At 39.4% G+C, this 11,124-nt stretch overlaps 1 protein-coding gene across 6 annotated transcripts in view; it reads right to left on the bottom strand.

Annotated features, from left to right (window-relative positions):
- The window catches only part of PPP1R21 (protein phosphatase 1 regulatory subunit 21), a 52,799-nt gene that overhangs the window by 11,774 nt on the left and 29,901 nt on the right, over positions 1 to 11,124 (bottom strand). For 2 of the 6 annotated variants that reach the window (XR_004843228.1, XR_004843230.1), the window contains exons 22-25: positions 7,184 to 7,299; positions 2,382 to 2,479; positions 1,797 to 1,942; positions 348 to 1,676 (exon numbers count right to left, since the gene is read on the bottom strand). Coding sequence is in view for 2 of the 6 variants with exons in the window: in XM_035903649.1 (XP_035759542.1) it covers positions 7,225 to 7,299 (75 nt within the window). In the remaining 4 variants the exon portion in view is untranslated. Of the gene's footprint in view, positions 1 to 346; positions 1,677 to 1,796; positions 1,943 to 2,373; positions 2,480 to 7,183; positions 7,300 to 8,165; positions 9,377 to 11,124 lie in introns of those variants that run through there. The other 4 variants (XR_004843231.1, XR_004843229.1, XM_035903649.1 and 1 more) reach the window with 4 other exon arrangements.

Raw genomic sequence — 11,124 nt, 5'->3', positions numbered from 1 at the left:
CTTAATTCTAGAAATCCTGATGCGCGCAGAAGATGCGACCGGGAGCTCCTGGGAAGGGCTTGGCAGCCGGTGTTTGGGAGAGTGCTGAGGAGCGCTTCGAGCGTGTTCATTTGTCGGGTCAAGGAGAAGCGAGGGAGCTACCCCCGTGGCGGGAAAGCCCCTGCAGCAGGGCAGAGACTGCCTGATGAAAACGAGATTTGGTTTCAGTGGCAATGGGAGCTAGAGCAGCAGAGGGAAGTTTCCTACTGGTAAGCCTAGTTAAGGGGACTTTGTGCGGGGATTTGGTCGTAACTGCGCCCAATAGGCCTGTCCTGCCTTTCCCGAAGACAGGAGAGGGCAGAGCTCACCCCTCAACCAGGCATGAAGTGAGGAAAGATGGGGAGGAGCGGAGATAGACAATGTCTCTGATGGCCCGAAGGACAGAGCTCAAAGTACACCACTTCCATTCATTCCTTCCTACGGTGAGTGCTCCTCCCAAAGAGTTTCCTCTGAAGGAGCCTCAAGTCTCTAATGAGGACAAGGACTCCAGGATCACTCTCTTCAGCTGTGCACCCTTCCTAGATGTCTCTGTGGTAGCACTGTGCTGGCTGGAAAGTCCAGGTAGAGCTCCACAGCCATTTAGCTCACATCAGATATATAAACTTAAGAGTTTCTTAGCTCTTAAGCCAGGGTGATTTTCTGCGTTGTGTAAGAACAGCCGTTTCCTTCTCTGCAGTGTCAATCTTCCTATCTCCAAAAGGGCACACACTGTCCAAAAAAGGGTAAAGGATTTCTCAGTGTCCAAAAGTTCATGCCACAGGAAAGGGACACCTCAAAAACGAAAAAAAAAGTACCTGTGCTTTAATGAAGAGACTCAACCCTTGGGAAAGAAGTTTATGGGTGGAGGACCAGCCAGAAAATTCTGTTACTATTGTCCTCAAGAGATCATGAGGCACAGTCAAAGAAGGGCGAGGAAGGGCAAGCTCCTGAAAGACTGGGAGCTTCAGGGGTGAACTACCACTGTTGGTAGGAGATATGGTCCTCTTGGGGAACAGGCTTGGAGAAAGCACACTGGCAGCCTCTGGTGAGGATACAAGAGACTGCCACGTGACAGAGGTGAGCCAAGGCTGATTTTACATGGGCTGAGAAGCTGGTGAGACTGTTTTACAAGTTCTGATATTGCCAGAAAGTCATGACAAAGCAGACAGGCTTTTCTGGAAATAAGGCTGAGGCAGGTTCCAGTAAATTCAATGGCGTGAGGTGGGATGAACAGCAGCTCTGAGAAGCACAAGGCAGTGAAGATTTCTGTCAATGCTGAAGCATCACTTCTTTTTCTTCAATGTTGGCTATCAAAATTACCAAGTCTTCCTAAAAACCAGCAGAGTGATGGAAAGACGAAGCTGCAATGTGGGAAGACCAAGCCCAGGTCAGGTCTCGCCCTCTGTTCACCCTCTGCAGAGCCCTCCCAAAGCAAACACCTCTCAGCTCCAAGACAGGACAGGTTGTCTCGTGCTTCAGAATTCCTCTGGAGAGAGGTATTCCTTCAAAGACATATAGCACAAGGCTTGGAAAATGGCTTAACTACCAACAGGATAATGCAGTCATCTTGAGTAATAGAAATTCCTTCTCATCTGCTACACTGGGCAGCTCCAGAGTGCAGCTACCAGGGGTGACAAGGTACCACACAAAGTCTGCTCCTAAAAGGAAAAACCATGCAGATAGAACAGGTAAGATGAAGAGGGGGAAACCACCTGTAAAACCCTCTAGAGTGTTCCCAGGGGCATGGAGGGGAGCTGCCAGGGACTGCAGATACTCACATTACCCGTATGAGAAGCTTCCAATGCCATCGATAGCTCGCTTGCAGCACTGAGCTCTGGCTTCTTGTGTAATGCATCAAAAATTCTTTGTAAAGCGTCATCCACCCAGTGCAGCTCCACTGCTTCTCAGTGTTGTTGAAATTTCCCTTGTATTTTAAAGAGAATAAGGAGGGATGTGCTCTTCTAAATTGCCTTCATTTGTCCTACTTCTCTGAACAGTTTTATGTTTTCTCCGAAAATTAAGCAATCCTATGTCTTTGCTCTATGCATGGGAAATATTATTCAGGCTCTGGCTGTCTGCATTGCAATAGAAGTGTTCAGTACAGTTTTTCCTTCAAATAAGTTCTTCTGTAAACTTAATGCTATTACAAGAATTGTGCTAGGAAAAAAAATTGACCATTCTTGGTTTAAAAAACTCCATTTTTGTTATCTTAATGAAAAAAAAATCCAGTGCCCAATATAGTTAGCCAGGTCTTTGTTCGGGAGAGTTTCTCATTTCAAACCAGGTAAGATAGTGGTTGTTCAAATTATGCTCCCAATGAATTTTACATTGATAATACATAATTTCACCTGAGGGCTTGTTACCTGCCAGCTTCTGACAGAATATCGCTGCTGTTCATATTTCCATCTCAGTATCGCGTAAGGGACGGCAATGGTTCACAGAGGAAGGATTTGAGGATCTCCTGCATAGACAGGAGAGTGGGAAGAAAGGTTAGTGGTCTTTTCTCCCAATAGCCTGGAATTTTTTCACCATAACTTAATCTGTAACTTGCAAACCTGTGAATTGTTACATTTCCATTTTTCTCTCTTTAAATGTATTTCTTCAGTACTGCCAGCCCAAGGCCTCCGGGCGTGGAGGGCAAAGCAGCAGCCCTGGTGAGCATGGGGTTAGGTAGCTCCACATGCCGCCCTCAGCCCAGCACGTAGCCCTGGAGGTACCAGAACCTCATCCCAACCTCTTCCCTCTGGAATTCCACCCCAGGCGAGTCTTCTCCCTTCTCCCAGGGCACACCCAACCTCTTGGCAGAGGCAACCGGAGGATCAATACCTCCTGTTTTGCCAAAAAGCCAGGAAATTAGAAATACTTTGTAATTTCTGATATTTTTTACATACCACTCCAAAATGAGTCCTCCAGACTCACATACTCCTGCACAACACCCAATAAATCTTTTTGCTTGTTAGCTTCCACATTAGCCCCTTCCACTGGTTTTCAAGTTCAGTGGGAAGGGTATAAATTTCTCATCTCTCTTTATCAGGGTCAGCATTTGTCTAAAAATAGATCAGATTTTTCACTTGCCGACACAAGTGTATACATTTTCAAAATAAAAAAAATTAAAAAAATAAAATCTGACACTGAAATTTTAGAGTCCTTAATATCATTTGACTTTCATGAATAGCATATGCAGAACAAATTAGAACTATTAAAATAATTTCTACTCTAAATAGTTTGAAGAGCATTTCACATAAAGATACAGTACTATACGTTGCTACAGGCAGTTACTAAACTCATTCAACATTTTACAATGCTAACCAAGTCAGTTTACATTGCTGATTATATTTGTCAATCTTAACATGATTTGCATTGTATTACACTTTTTATAAAACATTTACTGTTTATGACTATTTTGTCAAATGTGAAACCTGTCAGTGCGTATCTCACCAGAACCAAATAATCTTAAATGGAGAGAGAAGAGCACTCCGTTTCTAGACTTATTTTAACTCTTTGCTCCACTACTTTGCCTTTTGTTTTAGCCACAAATTTCTGCAAAAGTCCATCTTAACTGAGAATTCAAGCCAAAATGCAAGAGTCAAATTCTTCTCTCCCTCTCATTGAATAAGTTCACTTTTCACCTAGTACTATTGCTATTACAAAAAACCTCACAAGTTTAGTATGTTCACTATTAAAGTACTGTATATTCACTACATATAAATTGGTTATAGAAATTTAGCATACTTGCGTTCCTTTTGTGAGAGATTGAGTGCTTGTTGGCTTCAAATGCTCGTGACCTCCTGGGCAAGACCAATAATCTAAGAGAAACTTGTTCTTGTCTACTTGTTTGGAATGAAAATAAACCAGACTTTCCAGACCTCAAAAGAAACTTTTGGTAAAATTGATTCCCGCCCCCCCCTCCCCCCCCAAGGTGAGTATTTGCCACATCTGATGTTGCATATATGATATGCAATTCGAAAGTCGATAAACTAGAAGGCACATAAGGGGTGCAGCACCAATCCCCATGTTACAGCTGCTCCTTATGCCAAAGGCTGCAGTTAATAAAACCCCACTGAAGTTTGCAGTTCAGACTTTTTCAAGCTAATAACTTCATTAAAATACTTTTTCTTGAATAAAGCATTCTGCATTTACTATTCAAGCATAAATTGAAGCCTTCTGGGTCTGGGAGGAAGGAAAGTTGAAGCTTTAGAGGGAGGGCAGACAAGGACGAAGGCTCTTTTTGTAGCAGAAGGGGGTGGTGGTGTGGAGATTTAAGGTCCTCCCGTACTCATTTCAGAAGCAGTGAACTTTATACGGAGAAAGTTTGCAAGAAGCTACATGCCACCACAGACGAGGTTCCAAGTCAACTGATGAAAGAGTCCATAGTGCTTAAAGTATCTGGAAATTACCTGGACTCTTTTCACTTTGTGGTTTTAACTCTTCTCAGGACCAAGCTGCATTGATTATGGAAGACCATAAATACAATTTCGACACCAGGCCTGGATTTCAAAGGCTGCTTCCTCGGGTAAGACCTCATCGGTTTATAGTTTTAGACTTACAGGGTGAGTTAGAGTTAAAAACAGTACAAATAAAGCATGATTTCTGCTGTTATCTCTGCAATTTCACATATAAAGAATAGCCTGCTGTGCAAATTAAACCCCACAAGGATCATACACTTCTTATTTTGTAGCTCAACAATGTAACCTCGGTATTGCAGCAATGCAAGTACTGGCACTCAAAACTTCTGCAAGCAGCAGAGCAATTCTGAATTAGCCCCGACGTGCCTAAAGCTGCCTACGCTCACAGCAGAGGCAGACGATGAGAACGGCCCCCAGGCAAGTTTCCATGTGGTGGCTTTCATAGCCCCAGTCAGGCCTTCGTTTATAAGGGTTCCCAAAAGCTCTCCTCTCTCCCCATCTGTAACCAAGCTAGCAGTTCTGCAGACACAAGTGTAGTCAATGCTTAAGTTTTTAAATTCAGGAATTAGGACAAGCATGGCTTCTTCCAAACAAACATGGTTTTAATTCACTGCTGAGTAATACTGCAAGTAGTAACAGAAACAGAAAATGCAGAATGAGACAGAACAAGCATTCTTAATAGAGTGGCATCTAGCCTTTGTGGGAGGAAGTAATCAGACCTCTGGTAGCAATTACCATTTTTTACTGCACTAAGACAACCCCGCTGTTGCTAAGATGGTGCTCTCAAGTTACCTTACATACGTACTATATTAAAGAACAACAGGTTTGCCCAGTTTACAGGGCCAGACAGTTCTCCAAAGTTTAATGTATCATTGGATATATATATATATAAAAAAAATAAAAAGCATTCACATTGCTCAACCAAGCCAGTAAATAACTCTCAAGCCTCATGACAGGCGATACTGGAATAATCTCCCAAGGGAGGTGGTCGAGACTACCACATTGGACACTTTCAAGACTCAGCTAGGCAGGGTGCTGGGCCATCTTGTCTAGACTGTGCTCTTACCTAAAAAGGTTGGACCCGATGATCCTCGAGGTCCCTTCCAACCTAGGATTCTATGCTATGCGGATAAAAAGTTTATTTCCTTTCCTGTTTGCAACTGATGCCTTGGAATGTCTGAAAAGATCTGTTCTCTGGAGTGGCAATGAGCACTGCTGAAGAGCAATAGGCCCCTGCTGTGCCCAAAGCCAGCATCAAGGAAAGATGCCGGGCCAGAGACCTTTCCCCACCAAAAATTCAGCTCCTCTGTCAATGATGGGATGGAAGCTAGAGTAGAAAGAACAAGAGGATTACAAGGACAAATCAGAAGCAAAGCTGGCTTGAAAAAGGGAGGATACCCTCAATAAACAGCCAATGCATTTCAACAAAGGGAAAACAAAGTGTTTCAGTTTTGATGCTGATGCTGCTGGCAGTGCCGCTAGATCACATCCAGCGTGAAGATTCTGGCTCCACAATTACTGAAATGTTGAGCCAGTTAAGACTTAGTCTGAAGGAATCAGCAAGAGACATTACAACCACCACCATTTTTAAATCAACGCATTAAGATGATCAGTATTTAAGTCACAGATGTATAGCTATGTAAGTAACAATTTAAAATAATCACATTGTTATTTAAACAGCAATAACACCCTTGTGTAGCTTACGATTATGTTGGCCTAAGACTCCTGTTTTAGAAGTTAATCTTTCAGCCAGGGAAACCTCTTACATATAAGATCTTCAGGGGTTTTAAAATAGCCAATCTATTTGGTACTGCTTGGGTACTTTCAAAACTCACAAAGTAGCAGTAGTTCCTAAGAGGGCAATCTTGAAGTTAAATTCATTCTTGGTTATAGCAAATATTTGTTTTGAACACACAGAATAGTTACTAGGGTTATATTTTCAGAAATCTGGGATAGCTAAACATTTTGAGATCTTTGAAAGTGTTAGTATAGGTTTCAAACAAAGTTCAGAAAGAATTTTTGAAGACCCAGTTATCAAAAAATCATTAAAAGGAAACAGTGCTGTTATCTGAATTGGTCACTTATGCATAAGAGATCATTCATGAAGCGCCCAGCATTACAGAGAAATGAACTAAGCACTCTAAAGACACTTTAAAAACTTGTGTGTTACAATGAACAGTCCGTTAAAAAAAAAAATTAACTAGCATTAGGATTTTTCTTTAACATTGGTTTTACACTGTATTGTTCTAAAGATTTTCCTGATTTACACCAGTTTGTCATTAGTTTCCTGATTAACCAGCTAGGAAGTCAAGTATTCACATTATAAATTTTTGAACATTAATTCCAGTATTAGTACAATTTCTTTGCCTAAATTTTGTGTATTCCATAATTATCTGCACAGACCATTTCATATAGACAAAGTAGTTTAAATTTGTATTTCTGGAAGACTTTGTCTCAAAGATTAATTCTTCACTGCAATGTTGAAGTCTGCTTTCAGCTTCTTCACAGCATAGCATTGTTCAGTAAGTTTAGATATTTAAGAGCATTTGAGATATTCAGAAAGTGATTCAGAACCACCTGGTTAGTGGATAAACACAAGCCCATTGGGCCTTTCCACTTGTTCCAGTTTCTAATGCCATGAGTTAAATTTAACATACTATGCCCCTTCACAGCATTACTACAACAGTATCTAAAATAGTTTTTTTTTTCTCCAAGATTCTGTTTTTGTGTATTGATAGTTTACATTGTCTGGAACTTACTTGAAAACATTTCCTTGAAAAACTGAAGGCAGCTTGAGTGATCAAAATTGTTTCTTTCTGAGCATGATTACTGCTGATTGGCAAGGGGGACACCCAAACACATTTCCAAATAGATACTGCAAGAGAAAAACGCTGATAAACTTAACCAACATTGGAATTGTACTTAAAAGCCTATACATTCTATATTAATTCCAGTTTTGATGTTGGGAGTATGCTCTGTTGTAAGAACAGTTTTGAGATAACAGATATTTAACTTTTTTAATGCACATTTTTAAACACTCAAACTTCAAAGTATATTTTTACTTAGACCTTTCAAAAATGGCATAAGCAAAACCTTTTTCTGAATGCAGCCACCTGTGAGAAGTAGCATCCGTAAGAAGTTCAGCAATTTGGTCCAGAGAATTAAAGATAAATTAGTACCTTGACTGCAAGATGAAAGTCCTCAGAAAAGGCATCTTCAAAAGAACTGGAGCAATTATCTGCCAACCCTAACTGAAACAGTTGAAGCTGTATCTGCTTCAGTAAAAGTGTTAGAAAGTAAACACTTCCCAAACCTCATTAGCACCACCACCTAGTTTTTAATTCAACATTGTGCTAGTAAGAAACCACGCAGGCTCTCCCCATCCCCTCTCCGATTTCATGACCACATCCATTTTGTCTTTAAAAGTATAAACTGTATCAGGACAGTTCCACAGCTGCGATCAATACAGATGCAATGCTTGTTTGCCTTTCACCAGACGAGAAGGTAAGAAATGCTGATGTGGACTCTGTGTGCTTTGCACACTGCAGCACTAGGTACCGAAATGCAGCCTGGCTCAAACAAAGAGAAGCACTACTAAGAGTAACTAGACTGGCTTAATTACTTCAGCTCACCTCACCGGGAATAGCTGTTAACATCGCGCCACAATACCACATAGCACAACCTGAGTATAACCAGAATCAAGAAAAAAAGTCAAGCTGGTTTCGTGTAGTTGATTTTATTATTACATACTAATAATACATATCAACACAGCTGTTATCAGAGTAAACCCTTATGGGACAAGTAAGTGCCATAATGCAAATTATGGAACAGAAGATCAGTGTAAAGTGTGGAGCAGCACAGCATCTGATGAAAACAAAAATTCAAAAAAGTCAGTGCTGTGAGAACTCATGGTATTAGATTTCACTTAAAAAAAAAAGAAAAAATCTTAGGAGAGGCCTAAAGCTCACAAATTTCCCAAAACACAGAAAAAGCCGCATGTGTCCCCCCAGTGAATCCATCAGGACTTAATTCCATGAAGACTTCTTGCAAATTCAGTATTTCAATCTTCTACATATTTCAGGTTGTTCTTTACTGGAAGAGAGCACAGTAAGCTGATCTATTCTACACACATACATTGCTTCACTCTTTTGGGGCAAGTTAGGATCACAATTTCCTCTAGCTTTAAACAGCTATTTCGATCAATATATATATACATACATATATGTGTAAACAAAACACCTAAGTAAGGGCTTAAAGCAATTTCATAGAAGTATCCCATTTCAGCTATTTGTGCTCTTTACTTCAAAATCCAAAGTGCCAAATACAAGCAGCAGAAGTTTCCACTATTGCAGTCTAAAATAAAAGTGATCCCATTTACTTGTGTGAATTTATAGAAATAATTTAAAGCCACAATTCCAATTAATTCAAAAGGGCTGAGAACAGAAATAAGACATTTACAGTAACTGCACAGCTTGCATGGCCAAAAGTCTCAAAGTTAGGTTTTTAAACTTATTAACAAGTAAAGGAATGTACAGATATTGACAATTTAACATACAACTCAAAAATAGACAACTACTGCACTGATCCAAATTTGTTAATGAGTAATCATATTTGAAAATATACAAAATCTGAAGTTATTACATGAAATTAAAACGTGGTTTTAAAAAGTGCACAGTAAAAACTGAACATAATTACTATATAAATTATCCACAGACTGTATTTCCTGTTTTAGAGCCAACATTAAGTTCCGTTTTATTTGTTACAAGTTCTAAATACTTTAAAGCCATTTACAGCACCAAATCAGTTTTTACTAGCCCAAATACCACCTCTGCTTCCTGTAACAAACAGGAATTGGACAAGGAACATTTACTAACTGCATCCTGTGCAGCAGCAGCTTCCGAAGACAGTTGATTAGGTGTAAGCTATCGATTTTTGTTCTTTTTAGAATTTCCCTGCAACAATAAACAAGTGAACAGAACACATAATTCAGGTAAGAAAATCTATATAGACAGCATGTAAAACCTGACATCTGATAATTTATGCCTACAGCAAACAAAGAAGAACAGTCAAACTGAAAATAAACAGTTCATAGGCTTTTAATAATGGAAGCCTGTAACTGCTTGCTCTGAAAATCCCTCTGTTTTTACAGGCATAACAGAGGAAAGTACCAGATATTGCAAATAAGCACAACAGTACCTTACTACAATTGAAACCTGTGGAAAAAAAAGACATTTGAGTTCTGTCCCAAGATACTCAATTGTATTAACACCACTAGTATTGTAAGGGCAGTGAAGGCAAGTCAAGTCATAATTCACCCTTAAGTGGTATTTCCAATATAAACCTTATAGGGCAATTGCCTCCAATTAAAAACAATCCCCCACCCTATCATTTGGTTCCAAAACAAATTTCACTTTAACTTGGTCTATACAGAATATTCCTAGTTTAGAAGAGAAGTTGTTCAGCTAACCAACTCGCATTTGACTTTCAACAATTCCACAAAGCAAAAGTGTGGATTAAAATAAACTTTTATGCAATAGTTACTTCATGGCAATTCTCTGTCTTCCAATTTCCTTTAGATAATACTTGTTTTTGATCTAACCAACAAGCCTCTCCAAGTGATAATGGCTTTAACTGCATCGTTTTGATTTTGACTGAATTGCCTTCTCCATTTGGTAACACTTGAAAAATCCATATCTACTGTTGTGAGATTCTGAACCACCTCTTTACAGACAGTATCTCTTCAAGTCTTAAAAGTATGACAAATGAAAAATTCCAGAAAACATTTTATAAAAAACATTAAGTGCTGTGTTCAATATGCAGCCAAGAGCTTCCCTCTAAAAACACAAGAGCTTATACACCAAAAAGTATTTTTAAAGATTGCAATGCCAAGTCAAAACACTCTGACATCTGGAGAAACACAGTTCTGTACATGATGGGAAGAGTCTACTCTAAAACATAAAAATCACTGTTATGGGACCTTTAATCAAAACATGGATTTTTTTTATTTTTTTTTTAAACCCTTTAGTGAAACCTGCTTCCATGCATTCCACAATTAAGGAGAATAATGCTAGCTTATTAGTTTCACAGCCAGACTAGTGAAGGGTAGAAGCCTTCACAAGACGTGTTTGCCCTTGAACCGTCAGAATAAGATATGCCATGGTTTAAGCACTGACTGCACGAAACAGCAGACTTCTGTATTTTTCATCATTAAGATAACTTGTTTCTAGTAAATGTATAGACTCCTGCTTAGAAAAAAAAAATAAGTGTGCATTTTAAGTTCACAGAAGAATATAAGGGGCAAATTTTTTATTCCTATATATGAGAGACAGAAAAGCTAGAATATGGAAATAAAACAGAGAAAAAGAATAGCTGCCAAGAACAGAGTATGCTGCAACCAGGAGAGGAGTGCAGGACGGACACTCCTACAGATAAATTAATCTCAAACACCCAGTATTACTAGATGGATTTGCAAATATTTCTATTTTCACCAGATATACGCAAAACAAGGTGCTGATCATCCATCAGAGGGTGCACTTTTAAAGCCTACTTTGAAGCAGTAACAAAGTGTTTCTTTGTTCCCACATGTATGTTTTGTAAGAATTTTCTTCACTGAGATATGCAGGGCCAGGTTTGGAGTTTTTTTTCCAACTAGTCAAGAATAAGAACTGTACCTTATTAATTGGTTTGTTAAAGGGTAGTA

Source organism: Egretta garzetta, unplaced genomic scaffold, assembly GCF_000687185.1.
Source record: "Egretta garzetta isolate BGI_Z169 unplaced genomic scaffold, ASM68718v1 scaffold11, whole genome shotgun sequence".
In the NCBI taxonomy this organism is placed as follows: domain Eukaryota; kingdom Metazoa; phylum Chordata; class Aves; order Pelecaniformes; family Ardeidae; genus Egretta; species Egretta garzetta.
The sequence above is the reverse complement of the archived record's forward strand: the minus strand, read 5'-3'. Positions and strand labels throughout refer to the sequence as shown.